Source organism: Myotis nattereri (assembly GCF_964212035.1).
Source record: "Myotis nattereri genome assembly, chromosome: 4".
NCBI lineage: Eukaryota > Metazoa > Chordata > Mammalia > Chiroptera > Vespertilionidae > Myotis > Myotis nattereri.
Genome location: NC_138079.1, coordinates 83,420,364 through 83,437,989, shown reverse-complemented (window position 1 = coordinate 83,437,989; position 17,626 = coordinate 83,420,364). Strand labels below are relative to the sequence as shown.

The following is a 17,626-nucleotide window of genomic DNA, read 5'->3' as shown; positions in this document are numbered from 1 at the left end:
AGAAAATATTCTTCTAAACTAAAATCCATTGATGCATAAAAGAGAACTTCATTGTGAAATTATAACCTTTAATTCCTTCCTCATAATCGAGCAAAAGGTAACAAAATAAAAAACAGCTAAAATTTATTTGTCTTACCTTTGATAGATTTCTAAGATAATGATAGTTATTTTTATTGCACAAATAGAACTATTAAACTTTCAGAAGACCATTTATGCCTTAAATAATGTTAGAAACTGGAGTTGAATTCTAAATTGTGCCACTTTTGTTTTTAAGAATATTAGCCCTGGCCAGTGTGCTCAATGGTTAGAGCATCGGCCAGTGCACCAATTGCAGGTTGGCTCCTTGCTCCCAGTCCAGGCATGTGTGGGAGGCAACCAGTCAATGTGTCTCTCTCACATAGATGTTTCTCTCTCTCTCTCTCCCCACTTTCCTCCCTCCCTTCCACTCTCTCTGAAAAGCAGTAAGAAAAAATATCCTCGCCCTAACCAGTTTGGCTCAGTGGATAGAGCGGCAGCCTGTGGACTCAAGGGTCCCAGGTTCGATTCCGGTCAGGGCATGTAACCTTGGCTGCGGGCACATCCCCAGTAGGGGGTGTGCAGGAGGCAGCTGATCGATGTTTCTCTCTCAACGATGTTCCTAACTCTCTATCCCTCTCCCTTCCTCTCTGTAAAAAATCAATATTAAAAAATATCCTCAGGTGAGGATTAACAACAACAACAACATATTTATATGTATATATATATGCATAATATATATATTAATTTAATGGCTACTTTACATTTCCTCTGTAATTGTTTAAGTTTATTATATTGCCCTGTTTTTAAAATCTGTTTTATTCTAGTGCTAAATTACAAGTATACATGCCAATCAAGGAACAATAAATAAAAAGCATCTCAAGAACTCAGGCAACTGATAAATTTAAATTTTCACCACTAATAACTTTTGGAAAGAAAAACTATTAGATAGTATTACCTTGAATGTTATATTGATAGTAATCGGGATCTTCTGATTCTTCCTTTACTGTCACAGCTGCCATTTCCAAAGAAATACCTGTTAAAGCAAATAAAATCACACAATTACAGTGGGGCCCTGACTTACAGAGTTTAATTCGTTCCACGACCGAGCTCGTTAAGGAGTTCGTTAAGGAGCTCGTTAACTCAAATTACTCTGTCAACTCAATGCAAAAAATCAGCGGAGAGACAGCTAGTATCTCACAAAACTCGTTAGTCGGGACACTCGTAAGTCAAGGCCCCACTGTATACTTCAGGGCACTCAGCTAAATGGTGCAGGGAAATCTATTCTGCCCTCCTAATAATGCGTATAACACGTATATAATTTTAAAACTTTGAAAGGACAAAAGTATGCTAGGTAGCAGGGGAGGCGGGGGAGAGGTGTGAAACACCTAAAACCCAACCAACCTAGACAAAGTTTTAGCCACTGTCCATATTCTGGGATTATTTACTGCCAGATTTTTTCTCTGACAGTGCTTACCTTTGGATTTAAAGAACATTAATCACACTCTATATTCATTCACTATTAAAAATACTTTGCCAGCCACTGGAAATTACTCATAAACATTAGTTTTAAAAACTCAATGTTTCAGAGTAAAGGTGGCAAAATTTTTACCCATATTATAATGAGATACACTAATGTTTTTTTCCTCCTAAAAAATCCCTTTGTTAACTGGTACAAAGCACACTTTTCTGCATAATCCTTTGCCCACTATCAGGACAGATAATTTGAAGTGGACCTTTGTAGCCAGTTGTAAACGAGTGCATAGTATACAATTCCACGCATAAAAACGTCAGAATTAGAGAAAAGAAATCTTTGTAATTAAAACTCAAGTAATGTCAATTATACCTCAGTAAAGCTGAAGAAAAAATAAACTAAAATGCACAAAATTCTGGCTAAAAAAATACTCAAGCAAGTGGCTGACTTTGGGAAAAGAGTAATGAGAGGGGGAAGGAGAGGGACTTCTTGGGGTGTTATTAATGTTCAGTATGGTCATGGGAGTGTTAGATTACAGAGGTGTGTCTACTTTTTATTTAAACTTTATATTTCAATTTAAAGGTTTTTTTGTGTTTTTTAAAAATATATTTTATTGATTTTTTACAGAGAGGAAGGGAGATTGATAGAGTTAGAAACATTGATGAGAGAAAAACACTGATCAGCTGCCTCCTGCACACCCCCTACTGGGGATGTGCCTGCAACCCAGGTACATGCCCTTGATCAGAATCAAACCTGGGACTCTTCAGTTCGCAGGCCGACGCTCTAACCACTGAGCCAAACTGGTTAGGGCCAATTTAAAGTTTTAAGAAAGAAAAGGATTCTTAACAAATTCCTTAACAAATTCTTATTAAGGATGTATTCCTCATATATTAGGTAAGGCAAAAGTTTAAAGTTGTTCGTATGAAAAATAATACAATAATAATAAATAACACAAGAATAAACTATTTCAAGTACTCACAATTGTAAACCTACTTTTGCTCTGCCATGTGCTGTTCAAAAATAGGGTAAACAAGGTAAATAAAATAAAAAGCATAAAGTGGGCCTGGCCGGTGTAGCTCAGGGATTGAGCATCAACCTATGAACCAGGAGGTCACAGTTCAATTCCCGGTCAGGGCACATGCCGGGATATGGGCTTGATCCCCAGTGTGGGGTGTGCAGGAGGCAGCCAATCAATAATTCTCTCTCATCATTGATATTTCTATCTCTTTCTCCCCACTTCCTTCCTCTCTGAAATAAAAAAATATTTTAAAATATATTTTTATTGATATGAAATCAATAAAAATATTGATTTTATATTTTATAAAATCACCAGGGGGTGGTGCAGAACAAAGGGAGGCCCCAGTCAGCAGCCAGCAGCCAGGGGAAGGCAGGTCCCAGCCAGCAGCCAGAAGGCCCCAATTGGCCCTGATTGCCGGCCAGGCCTAGGGACCCTACCCATGCAAGAATTTCATGCACCGGGTCTCTAGTATTGTAATAATTAGGTCTGTTGTCAGGAGGGTTCTAGACCTATTTATGGGAAGGATCACTTCATGAGGTATGTAAATGTCTAACCACTATGCTATACACGTGAACTAATATAATGTTGAATGTCAATTGTAATTGAAAAAAATGTTTAATAAAAACAAATAAGTATCCCTTGCTAAGCAGTCTAACAGGGCTAGACTACAGGAGCTTTCAAGAAAGAAAGATTTCTTCATATGATTGCATATGCGGGAGTAGATAATACTCTCAAACAGCTTTAAGAAATGAACAAGGAGCCGAAACCGGTTTGGCTCAGTGGATAGAGCGTCGGCCTGTGGACTGAGGGGTCCCGGGTTCGATTCCGGTCAAGGGCATGTACCTGGGTTGCGGGCACTTCCCCATTGGGGGATGTGCAGGAGGCAGCTGATCGATGTTTCTCTCTCATCGATGTTTCTGACTCTCTGTCCCTCTCCCTTCCTCTCTGTAAAAAATCAATAAAATATATTTAAAAAAAAAAAAAAAAAAAAGAAATGAACAAGGAGAGTTTAAAAATGGCGGCAGAGTAAGTGGATGCGGCATGGACACGCTCCCAGGACCAAACAGGAATTACAAGTAAAATACAGAAAAACTTCCTAAATAATCAACAAAAGACTCGCTGGAGAGAACTCTGATAACCAAGATGGGAAGTGGACACCCCATAGAGATTGGATGGGTGAAAGTATGAGAGGGCTGTCCGGGAGCCTGCAGATGGCAGCTGATGTTCCAGAGAGATAGCTGTGGGGGGTTGCCACTGAGAACTCTGGGATCTAATCCCCAAGCTAAGCCGCCCAGCAGAGGCACCAGAACTGAGAAGGGTACCCACATAACATACGGCTGGGAAAAGCAGTGGGGTTGCTATCTGACAGGGAGAGATGGCTGGAAGGCACCCTCTTAAAGTGCCAGGACACAAAATTCCCTGTGAAGCCACTCACCTTGTGCTCGGGCAGAGTGCACTGGAGCTGTGTGAGCAGAAGCCAGGACTGGGGGGTCTGGGGTAAGAGCTCAGAAGGCAGACACCCTGGCTTCCTGTGCAGAGGTCATCTTTCTCACACAGACATTTGCTACACAGGTGGCTTTGCCTGGGGTGAAGACTGCTGACCCACCATATTGGAAAATACCTTGCCCCGCGGTAAAAAAAAGTTTCTGAGGCCCAATAAGAGACTGAGAATAACAATTAGCGTCTAGGCAGAAGCAACTGCCCCACCCTGTAGAAAAAATTCGAAGTACCTCTGTGGATGATTGCCTGAGGGCAATTCAAGACGGAATCCAATCAGTCTGTAGACCAGTGGTTCTCAACCTGTGGGTTGCGACCCCTTTGTGGGTCGAATGACCCTTTCACAGGGGTCGCCTTAGACCAGTAATGGTGAACCTATGACATGTGTGTCAGAGGTGACATGTGAACTCATTTTTTTGATTGATTTTTCTCTGTTAAATGGCATTTAAATATATAAAATAAATATCAAAAATATAAATCTTTGTTTTACTATGGTTGCAAATATCAAAAAATTTCTATATGTGACACGGCACCAGAATTAAGTTAGGGTTTTTCAAAATGCTGACACGCCGAGCTCAAAAGGTTCACCATCACTGCCTTAGACCATCGGAAAACACATATATAATTACATATTGTTTTTGTGATTAATCACTATGCTTTAATTATGTTCAATTTGTAACAATGAAATTGGGGGTCACCACAACATGAGGAACTGTATTAAAGGGTCGCAGATTTAGGAAGGTTGAGAACCACTGCGTAGACCAGCCGTGGGCAAACTACGGCCCGCGGGCCGCGGCCCGTTTGAAATGAATAAAACTATTGAAAAAAAAGACCATACCCATTTATGTAATGATGTTTACTTTGAATTTATATTAGTTCACACAAACACTCCATCCATGCTTTTGTTCCGGCCCTCCTGTCCAGTTTAAGAACCCATTGTGGCCCTCGAGTCACAAAAAGTTTGCCCACCCCTGGCATAGACAGAGGCGATCTCTGGAGGTATTGAGTCTTTGCCTAATCTAATTAGACAGAAACAGTGTTTGCCACTGTCTGCACTAGAGACTGAGAGGCATAGCAGATCTACCTAATACACAGTCACAAACCCAAACAGGCAGCCAAAATGAGGAGACATAGAAACAACACCCAAATGAAAGAACAAGAGAATTTTCCAGAAGAGATAAATGAAATGGAAATAAGAAATTGATCTATGCCCTAGCTGGTTTGACTCAGTGGAAAGAGCATGACTCAGTGGACAGAGCATTGGCCTGGGGGCTGAAGGATCCTGGGTTTGATTCTAGTCAAGGGCACATGATGGGTTGCAGGCTTGAACTCCAGTAGGGGGCATGCAGGAGGCAACCAATCAATGATTCTCTCTCATCATTGATGTTTCTATCTTTCCCTCTCCCTTCCTCTCTGAAATCAATAAAATACATTTAATAAAAAAGATTTATCTGATATAAAGTTCAGAATAATGATGGTAAAGATGCTCAACAGCATGAGAAAAGATACAGTAACTATGAAAATAAATAAAGAATGGCACAGCACAAATAAAGAACACATTGGAAGGAATACACAGATATGGGGAAGTTGAGGATCAAATCAGTAAATTAGAAGACAGTGTTGAAAAAAAATCACTCAGAGAACCAAAAAGAAAAAACAATTAAAAAATAGAAGGACATCTTAAGGAAGCTTTGGGATGTTAAACTTAACAATATTCAAATAGCAGGTGTGTCAGAAGAGGCAGAAAGAGAGAAAGAGATAGAGAATGTGTTGAAGAAATAATGGCAGAAAGCTTCCCTAACCTGGTAAAGGAAAAAGTCACACAAGTTCAGGAGGCACAGAGAACCCCAAACAAAAAGAATCCAAACAGGCCCATGCCCAGACACATCATAATTAAAATACCAACAATTAAAGACAAAGAGAGACTCTTAAAGGCAGCAAAAGAAAAGCAAACTGTTACCTACAAAGGAGCTCCCATAAGGCTGACACCTGATTACTCATCAGAAACTGCACAGGCCAGAGGGAATAACATGAAGTACTCAAGGTAATGGAAAGCAAGGATCTGAAACCAAGATTACTCTATCCAGCAAAGCTATCATTCAAAACAGAAGGTCAAATAAAGAGTTTCCCCAAAAAAGGATAAAGGTGTACATCACCACCAAATCAGCATTACAAGCAATGTTAAAGAGATTGCTGTAATGAGAAGAGAGAGAAAAACCTAGGCATACAGAATTAAAATGGCAACAAATAAGTACCGATCAATAATCATCTTAAATGTAAATGGATTAAATGCTCCAATCAAAAGACAGCATAGCTGAACAGATACAAAAACATGACCCAATTATATGCTGTCTACAAGAGTCCCACCTCAAAACAAAAAACACACACAGGATAAAAGTGAAGGGATGGAAGAAAATTTTCCATGCAAATAGATAAAATTTTAAAAAAGCCAGAGTAGCAATACTCATATCCAACAAACATATTTCAAAATAAAGGCCATGACAAGAGACAACAAAGGTTACTACATAATACTAAAGGGATCGATCCAACAAGAGGATATAACCCTGATAAATATATATGCACCCAACATAGGAGTACCTAAATATATATAAAAAAAACTTCTAGAGGACTTTAAGGGAGAAATCGACAATACAGTCATAGTAGGATACTTTAACACCCCTCTGACTTCACTGGATAGATCTTCCAGACAAAAAGTAACAAAGAAACAGTGACTCTAAAGGACACGCTGGATCAGATGAATTCAATTGACATTTATAGAACATTTCACCTCCAAGCTGCAGACTATACATTCTTTTCAAGTATGCATGGATCGATCATTTAAGATAGACCACATATTAGGACACAAAACAAATCTCTATAAGTTCAAAAAGACTGAAATCATATCAAGCATCTTCTTAGATCAGAGTGGGATGAAATTAGAAATCAACTATAGTGAAAACACCCAAAAACATTTAAACACATGGAGGCTAAATAGCATGTTATTAAACAATGAATGGGTTACCAACGGGATCAAGAAAGAAATAAAAAACTTCCTGGAAACAAACAAAAATGAACACACAACAACCCAAAATCTCTGGGACACAGCAAAAGCAGTCCTGAGAGGTAAGAGAGAAACTGAAGTTATAGGCTGAAAAAATATACATGTAAATGTATGTAAACACGTACATACACAGATTCCCTAGCTTTGTCTTGTCCACTTAGAAGCAGTGACATCCCAATTTCAACAGCACATCCAACACCAAGATACTGATTCCTTAATACCACTGTCCTCAAAAAGAAATTGGGGCTTCTTATGAAACAGATGAAAGAGAAAGAATAAGATAAACCCTGACCACCCTGTTTTCGAAGAAATTAAAAATGAAAAGTTCTATACAACTGATGGTGATATTTTCAAATGACATAAAGATCAGGAATGGACACAGAGGACATCCTGAAGTGGCTCCCAATAGCCAGAATAAGGATTATTTGCAAATCAAAATAAATAATAATGATAATGGATTAGAATGCATTGAATAAAATAGAAAAATATGGCCAAAACCGGTTTGGCTCAGTGGATAGAGCGTCGGCCTGCGGAATGAAAGGTCCCAGGTTCGATTCCGGTCAAGGGCATGTACCTGGGTTGCGGGCACATGCCCAGTGGGAGATGTGCAGGAGGCAGCTGATCGATGTTCCTCTCTCATCGATGTTTCTAACTCTCTATCTCTCTCCCTTCCTCTCTGTAAAAAATCAATAAAATATATTTTTAAAAAAAAAGGAACTGATGAATAAAATTGAACCAGAGGCATGGAAACATGGAACAGACTGACAAATCTCAGAGGGAAGGAGGGCAAGAGGGAAGGGGGCGGAGGGAAGGGGAGGTGAGAGAGATTAACAAAAGATCTTACATGCATATATGCATTACCTCTGGACACAGACAATAAAGTGGTGAAGGCTTGGGGCAGGGCGGGAACCAGGCGGGGAGGGGGGGGGTATTAGGGGGGAGGGTGGGGACATCTGTAACACTCTCAACAATGATTTAAAAATAGATATTCCTTTAATTAGGAAATAGTGTAAATATCCATTTTTCTTTGCCAATCAGAAGCTAACTGTAAAATACATACAAATAGAGGCCCAGTGCACAAATCTGTGCATGGGTGGGTTCCCTTGGCTTGGCTGGTGACCAGGAACGATTGGAGGGGCTGGCTGGCCAGGGGGAGGGACCGTGGGAGGTTGGCGGGGGGGGGGGGGGGGGGCCCGCACTGCGGGAGGTTGGCCGGCCAGGGGGAGGGACCGAGGGAGTTTGGCCAGCCGGGGGGAGGGACTGTGGAAGGTTGGCCACCCACGGGAGGTTGGCTATGGCAGCTCACTGACCACAAGGGGCAGCTTCTGTGTTGAGCCTCTGCCCTCTGGTGGTCAGTGCACATCATACCAACCAGTCAACTGGTCATTCAGTCGCTTAGGCTTTCAAATATATAGACTAGAAACCTGGTGTATGAATTTGTACATGGGTGGGGTTCAGCTGACTGGCCCTGATGGGGGCCCAACAGGTGGGGGGCAGGGACCGCAGGAGTTGGCTGGCCGGCCCCACCCCCAATCGGGGTGTTGGGGGCTGAACTGGCTGGTGGGGGGTGGGAGGGTGATCAGGGCCCAGATCAGGCTGGTTGGCTGCCGCAGTACACGTCATAGCCAATGGTTGTTCTGCCATTCCGGTCACTGGGTTTTTATATATGTAGATGATCTTTTAAAATTATGTATTATTTTTAAAAGATGAAATTGCTTTCATTCTGAGTTTTATCATAAAAGCAGGATAAGAAAAAATTGTAAAAATAAAATTTATAATCAAGTTAGGAAGAGCTATGTCCTCTTTAAATAAGCAAAAACACTTGTGCCCTAGAAATGGAACATTACAAGAAAGCAAACATTAAGTAAAATTTCACAGATCACACTCAGATCTGAAAGTACTTGAACAGTAAAAATCATTTTAACTATAACCCTGCTGATGTGGCTCACACACAGAAGGGTTGCGGGTTCCTGGTCAAGAGCATGTACCTGGGTATCCCTACCCCGTCAGGGAGCATGCAGGATGCAACCAATCAATGTGTCTCTCTCACATCCATGCTTGTTTCTCTCTCTCTCTACCCCACCCTGCCACCACCACCCTTCCAGTCTCTAAAAATCAATGGAAAAAATATCCTTGGGTGAGAATTAACAAAAAAATTTCAAAAACAACATTTAAACTATATAGTAAAAGTGGGAAAAGGAAAGAAGGATTGAAAGTAAACAGTATAATAATGATATCCTCATTTTCCCTATATTCATAGGCAACAAAACCAAACTTTAAACTACATAAAATACAATGTGGTATTGTCATAAAAATAAGTACTAGAGTTCAAGGGAATAGAAATGAAAGCAAATGTAGCTAACTGATCTTTGACAAAGCACAGGCAATCACAGAAGAAAGGAAATCTTTTCAATAAATGGTGCTGAGCCCTAGCTGGTTTGGCTCAGTTGGTAGAGCGTCGGCCTGTGGACTGAAGGGTCCCAGGTTCGATTCTGGTTAAGGGCACATGCCCAGGTCGTGGGCTCGATCCCCATTAGGGGGTGTGCAGGACGCAGCCGTTCAATGATTCTCATCATTGATGTTTCTCTCTCTCCCTCTCCCTTGCTCTCTGAAATCAATAAAAATATATTTTAAAAAATAAATGGTGCTGAGAAAACAGTATACACACACACACACACACACACACACACACACACACACACTTGGAAAACTAGGTTGCACCAAAATTTTAAACCTTTAGGCTTCAAAGGAAACCATTGACTCAAAAAAAAAAAAAGGCAAGAAAACAAACAACCCAATTTAAAAATAGATATGGCCTTTGGGAGATCATGATGTGTCAAAGTAGGTTCATCAATGTGCACAAATTTACCATTCCGAGGTGGGCTGCTAATACCAGAGGAGGCAGAGCATGTGTGGAGGTAGAAAGTATAGCCGGTTTGGCTCATTGGACAGACCATCAGCCTGCAGACTGAAGGGTCCTGAGTTTGATTCCGACCAACGGCACATGCCCAGGTTTTGAGCTCGGGCATGTAGGAGGCAGCCGATCAATGATTTTCATCATTGATGTTTCTATCTCTCTCTCCCTCTCCCTTCCTCTCTGAAATCAATAAAAAATATATAAATAAAGTATATAGGAACACTCTGTACTTTCTATCCAATTTTACTGTGAAACTAAAACTGCGCTAAAAATAAAATGTCTATTTAAAAGCAAAAAAAGAAAAGAAATAAAAACCCACTAGGACAACTATAATAAAAAAAGACAGCGAACAACAAGTGCTAACCAAGATATGGAGAAACTGAAACCCTCATACACTGCTGCTAAGAACATAAAAAAATGGTGCAGCCACTTGGTAAAACAGTTTGTCAGTAGCTCAAATTAAGCATAGAATTACCATAAAACAGCAATTCATTCCTAGGTATCTACCCAAGAGAAATGAAGATATATTTCCATACAAAGACACATATGTGGATGTACATAGCAGTGGTAGTCAAAACAACCCAAAAGTGGAAACAACTCAGATGTCTACCAAACAGTCCAAGGACTCTAAGAAGGTAGAACATCCATACAATGGAATAACATTCAGGCCTGAACTACTTAAACACACTACAACATGTTTTAAAGATGAGCCTCAAAACACGATACAGAGTAAAAGAAGCAAAATATGCCCTAGCTGGTTTGGTTCAGTGGATAGAGCAACGGCCTGTGGACTGAATGGTCCCAGGTTCGATTCAGGTCAAGGGCACATGCCCAGGGTGCAGGCTCGATCCCTAGTAGGGGGAGTGCAGTAGGTAGCCGATAAATGATTCTCTCTCATCATTGATGTTTCTATCTCTCTCTCCCTCTCTGAAATCAATAAAAATATTTTTTAAAAAAGAAGCAAAATGTAAAAAATAATGTGTTATTTGATTTCACCTGTATTAAATGTCTGTAATAGTGGTGGGTATAGGGAGTGACTGAAAATTGGAACTAGGTTTCTAGAAGTGGTGATGGAAATGTTCTAAAAGTAGATTGTAGTGAACATTACAAAACTTTGTATACTTACACAACATCATTGAATTATATACTTAAGATAGGTAAATTCTATGGCATATAAATTATATCTCAATAAAGCTATCCAACAAAACCCATATGAAATAACATTATAAACATAACATTTAAAAATAAGGAATCAAATAACAAAACAAAGATTAGACTTAAAAAGTTTCCTTGCTAAGTAGAAAATGGGTGTGCAAAGAGAAAAGGAGAATAAGAGAGTATTATATTGAGTTTTGTAAAAAGGACAATAGAATTAGCTGACATTTTACACTATTATTCCTCTATAACTGGGAAAAAACTATTAATAAATATTGTCTACAAATGTGTAATTAGCAACAAATTTCTAGTTACTATTTATCAAACACGTTATCTTTTAAGGTTTTGTATCATATGATAACAAATGTCACCACTGAAATAAATTTGTCCACTTCTCATCAAAACAGTAAGTAATGAGTCAAAATATAACCTACTAAATTAAAGGCTTTTTTACTTAAATTTCATAATTATTTTTAAAAGCAGTAGTACAGCCTTGGTTGGTTTGGCTCACTGGATAGAGTGTCAGCCTGTGGAGTGAAGGGACCCGGGTTCGATTCCAGTCAAGGACACATGCCTGGGCTGCAAGCTTCATCCCCAGTGGGGGGCATGCAGGAGGCAGCCAATCAATGATTCTCTCTCATCATTGATTTTTCTATCTCTCTCTCCCTCTCTCTTCTTCTCTGAAATCAATAAAAATATATTTTAAAAAATTAAAATTAAATAAAAACCTACCACTATTAAAAGAAAAAAAGAAAAGAAAAAGAAAAGCACTAGTACATACCAGAATCTTCTGTGGGTTCAGTTTTCACTTTGATGGGGCCACAACTGAAAGGAAAAGGAAACTCTGATGAAGCTATAACTGGTGAGGGCCACTCACACAGCATTCAAATGCACTGGATCTCCGTATAAAATCACCCACCTGACCAAGCTGAAAAAAAAAAGGCTCAACTTTAAAATTTACATTTTTATTTCTTGCATAAACATGACTTGCCAACTGAATTTAGTATTTTAATACCAATCGAATTTTTTTTTTGGGGGGGGGGAATAATTAAAAAAATATGGAGTAGCAATTAACTTTCAAATTCCACTTTACTATAAGGCCTTACTATCACATCAGTTTCCCCCAGTTTCTACTGTCATTCAGAACTAGTAAGTCAAAAGCTGCTGTTTTCACAGGATCCCCAAGTGATTCAACTGCATATTAAACTTTAAGATGTGTGACACGGGCCTTTTTAATATTCTAATACCTCAATAATCTAAAAGTTGGCGAAATGTTTTACCTTCCACCTGGAGATAGCATTGACCTTTCAGCATCTGTTCCCATCACGCGACCACCTATATATACAAAAAAAAAATTAGATTTAGGTTCTTCCAACACTTTAAATATGACTAATATTCCCAAAGGACCTAAATATAGAATGTAGTGGGAAAGGGCGAGTTCACAGCTCTGGGTCATACTAGACTGAATATTGCTTTAGCTTATAGAAGTGTCCTTTGTTCTCCTTTATAAGGAAGATAATTAGGGATGACAATCATCTAACAGTTTTTATCCCCTCACCCACAGCAGCCTCCCTTTAATAAAAATAATCTTATTTTTATCAATGAATGAAACAAATACAGCAATATACTATTACTCTAATAATGAGAATAAGACTCTACTGATGTATAAAAGATAAAGATTTCTATTAAGTGTATATCTGGCTCTGAAGAACTGAAAAAAAAGGGACTGCTGACAAGTACATGGTTTCTTTTAAGAGTGATGAAGATGTTCTGGTTTTCTATAGCAGTGATAGCTGTACATCTTGTAAATATACTAAAACCCAACGAATTACACATTTTAACACTGTGAACTTTAAGTTTAAAAAAAAAAAGAATGAAAAAGACTGATTTCTTCAAATACTGATGAAAATGTAGCCTTATATACTGCTTGTGAGAATGAAACAAATTATGCAAAAAAAAAGTCTGGCCATTTCTTTAAAAGTTTAATGTAAAACTACCATATGAGCTAAGCATTCAGACATTATATATTTACCAAAGAGAATGAAAATGTATGTATGCCCAGGATGGCAGCGTTGATAAACGCTGGTACTTGCCACCTCTTACAACAACATCAAAATTACAACTAAAATACAGAACCACCATCATTCAGAACTGGCTGAATGTCCTACAACTAGAGAAGTAAAGAAAGTACATCAAGACATATCATAATTAAAATGCCAAGGTTTAAAGACAAAGAGAGAATCTTAAAAGCAGCAAGAGAAAAGCAGGTAGTGACTTACAAGGGAGAGCCCATAAGACTGTCAGCTGATTTCTCAACAGAAACTTTGTAGGCCAGAAGGGAGTGGCAAGAAATATTCAAAGTAATGAATAACAAAGACATACATTGAAGATTATTCTATCCAGCAAATCTATCATGTAGAATTAAAAGTCAGGTAAAAACAAGAAAAAGCTAAAAAAGAGTTCATCATCACCAAACCAGTAATACAGGAAATGAAGGAAAGAGGAAGAGAAAAAATAAAAAACATGAATAAAATGGCAATAAATACGTATCTATCAACAGTTGAATCTAAAAATCAAAATAAACGAATAAGAACTCTAATGAACAAAAGAAACTGATGAATAAAATAGAATCAGAGGCATGAAAACATGGAACAAACTGACAAATCTCAGGGGAAGGGGGGGGCAGGAAGAGATTAACCAAAAATCTTATATGCATATATGCATTACCTATGGATATAGACAATAGGTTGGTGAAGGTCTGGGTTGGGGTGGGAACATGGTGGAGTGGGGTAAGAGGGAAGGGAAAGGAAAACGGAATATCTGTAATACCCTCAACAATACTTTAATTACACTGTGGGGGGAAAAATATATATATATATATACACACACACACACACACACACATACATATCCTATATAATAAAAGGCTAATATGCAAATTGACCACCTGGGGAATGACTGGCGCTATGATGCGCACTGACCAACAGGGGGCAGACGTTCAATGCAGGAGCTGCCCCCTGGTGGTCAGTGTACAGCGGCGGAGGCGGGAGCAGCCTCCACGGCAGCACTAAGAATGTCTGACTATTGGCCATCAGTCGGACATCCCCCCCACCACCCAGGGCAGTGGTTGGCAAACCGCGGCTCGCAAGCCACATGCGGCTCTTTGGCCCCTTGAGTGTGGCTCTTCCACAAAATACCACGTGTGGGTGCGCACGTACAGTGCGATTGAAACTGCGTGGCCCATGCGCAGAAGTTGGTTTTCAGCCTGGGTGAGTCTATTTTGAAGAAGTGGCGTTAGAAGAAGTGGGGGGTGTCGGTCAGTCTGGTGATGGGAGATACGGCGCAGGTGGGCCGTGGGATATGCAGCGCGGGGGAGGCACGCGCGATTCATGCACGAGCTGAGTGAGCCAGTCAGTCAGCAGTCTCATTGTGCAGTGGTTAGAGCTAGTCGTGGCCACAACTCACGCACAGGTGACAAAAGATAGACAAAACAAGTATACAAGACGAGTGTGGATGGGAGAGTTGGAAGGGGTTGACCTCAGCGAACGCACCTCAATCAGATTGAGGACGTTTTTAGCAAAGGCCAGCTTAGGAGTACCCTAATTAAGTTCATAACAATGTACCTACCTATATAGTTTAAGTTTAAAAAAATTGGCTCTCAAAAGAGATGTCAATCATTATACTGTTGATATTTGGCTCTGTTGACTAATGAGTTTGCCCACCACTGCCCCAGGGCTCCAGGACTACAAGAGGGTGCAGGCTGGGGGCTGAGGGACCCCCCAACCCCCCGCAGTGCACGAATCTCATGCACTGGGCCTCTAGATATAGATATAGATTAGATATAGATATAGATATATAGATATAGATATATAGATATATCTCCACATGAATATCTGAAATCAAATATTCATAGCACTCTCTTTATAATAGCCAAGTAATGGAAACTCAAATTTTCATGGACAGGTGAATAAGTAAACAGATTGTAGTGTATATACAATGGAATACTACTCAGCAATAGAAAAACAATAACTATTGATACATTAAACAACCTGGATATCTCAAAGTAAGAAAATCAAACAAGAAAAGAGTACATACTATATGACTCCATTTATATTAAAATATCTAGAAAATGCAAACAAATCTAGAATTTCCGCACAGTGGTTGCCTGGGGACAAGGGTAGGAGCAGATGGAGGAATCACCAAGGGGTGTAAGAAAACTTTGGGATGAAAGATATGTTCACTATCTTGATTGTAGTGATAGTTTCACAGTGCCAAACCTTATCAAGTTGTACACTTTAAATGTGTGTGGCTTACTGGACATAAATTATATTAAAGTAGAAAATATAATCCCATTACAATCACAACTTTTTTTTTTAATCCTCACCCAAGGATATTTTTTTGCCAATGATTTTTAGGGAGAGCAGAAGGGAGGGAGGAAAGGAAGGAGGGAGAAAGAGTGAGAGAAACAAACATTGATGTGAGAGAGACACATCTGGTGGTTGCCACCTGAGCCCCAACCAGGGCTGGGGAGCGAACCTGCAACCCAGGTACATGCCCTTGACCGGGAATCAAACCCAAGACCCTTCGGTGCACAGGCCAACCTTCTAACCACTGAACAATACCAATCGCAACTTTTCAATTACTTTGAGAGTTGGTATGGCAAAGAAGCCGAACCATACAGACCCATCTACTCGGACTACTAATTATAAAACACTCTATAATCTTTAATTAATGACCAGGCCCCAACGTTTCAAAACAAGTTTCTAGAATAAAAAATTTCACAAAATACAAATGGCAGACTAAGGCTAACCTAGAAAACTTAAAGGAAAAAAAAATACTGATGATGAAAACACCTGAATTTTAATTTTATTTTTATTTATTTTTTTTTAAATATATTTTATTGATTTTTCACAGAGAGGAAGGGAGAGAGATAGTTAGAAACATCGATGAGAGAGAAACATCGATCAGCTGCCTCCTGCACATCTTCCACTGGGGATGTGCCCGCAACCCAGGTACATGCCCCTGACCGGAATCGAACCTGGGACCTTTCAGTCCGCAGGCCGACGCTCTATCCACTGAGCCAAACCGGCCTTGGCTGAATTTTAATTTTAAACGTGACAAAGAAAACTTTTCTTTCTCAGTCTTAAAAAAGTCACATACAAAAAAACAACAGCTACATCATAATGGTGAAAGCCTGAATGAATTCCAGCCAGTATCTAGGACAAGGCAAAATATTGTATTGGCTATTCTAGCCCAAGCAACAGAATTAAAAAATAAAAAGTATTCAGATTAACCAAAGAACTTATATGCATAACCCATGGACACAGACAATAGTGTGGTGAAGGCCTGGGGGGAAGGGAGGGGACGGACTGGGAGGGAGGGGGTCAATGGAGGGAAAAAAGGAACACTGCAATACTTTCAATAATAAAGATAAATTATTTTTTAAAAGCATGCAGATTGCAAATAAATAAACTGTCTTGAGTCACATATAGTACGATTCACCATGTAGAAAGTCCAGAAATAAACAGTTATGGTCAACTAACTTTTAACAAAGATGCCAAAGCAATTCTGGAGGAAAGGATAGTCTTTTTAGCAAACTGCACTAGCACAATTGAAATATGAATGTATACCCTTACCAGGTACCATATAACAAAATTATCCCAAAATTAAAAGGGTATCTAAATGTAAGAACTAAAGCTACAAAACTTAACAGAAGAAAACATAAGAAATCTCCATGACCTTGGTTTAGGCAACAGTTTCTTAAAACACACACAAGTCAAAAGCACAAGTGATATAAGAGTAAAATGAACTTCATAAAAATTAATAACTTTTCTTCTTCAAAGAACGTTATCAAGCAAGTAAAACGGCAACTTGTAGAATTAAAATATTTATAGGAAGAATATATAAAGAACTCTTACAACTCAATAATAAAAATATAAATAAACCAATTAAAACATGGAGAAAGAATATAAATAGACATTTCTCCAAAGAATATACATACATGGCCAATAAGCACGTGAAAAGATACTCAACTTTAGTAATTAGGGCTACACAAACCAAAACCACAATGAAACCATTTCACACCCATGAGGATGGCAAAAAACAAAGGAATGTAGAGAAACTTCAACCCTCAAATGATGCTAGTAAGAACATAAAGAGGTACAGTCACTGTGGAAAACAGTTTAGCAGTTTCTTAGTTAAATGAAAAATTACACTATGACCCAGCACTTCTACTCCTAAGTATACATATCCAAGAGAAATTCAAGTATACATGCAGATAAAAACTTGTTTAATTACATTAATAGTATTATCCTATATAATAAGAGCGTAGTATGCAAATCCCCTCGACTGGGAGCTGGTCCAGGAGTTCGACCAGGGGGCGGGGGCAGGGCCGGCAGGGGGAAGGGAGGGAGGCCCCGGCTGATGGTGGCAGCGGCAGGCAGTCAGGGGAAGGGAGGGAGTACCCAGCCAGCAGCTGCTCGGGACCCT

At 39.4% G+C, this 17,626-nt stretch overlaps 1 protein-coding gene across 1 annotated transcript in view; it reads right to left on the bottom strand.

Annotated features, from left to right (window-relative positions):
- GTF2I (general transcription factor IIi) overlaps positions 1 to 17,626 on the bottom strand; it is a 121,153-nt gene that overhangs the window by 63,712 nt on the left and 39,815 nt on the right. Inside the window, exons 7-9 of the mRNA XM_081090439.1 lie at positions 12,418 to 12,472; positions 11,919 to 11,962; positions 974 to 1,051 (exon numbers count right to left, since the gene is read on the bottom strand). Of these exons, the coding sequence (XP_080946565.1) occupies positions 974 to 1,051; positions 11,919 to 11,962; positions 12,418 to 12,472 (177 nt within the window). The remainder of the gene's footprint in view (positions 1 to 973; positions 1,052 to 11,918; positions 11,963 to 12,417; positions 12,473 to 17,626) is intronic.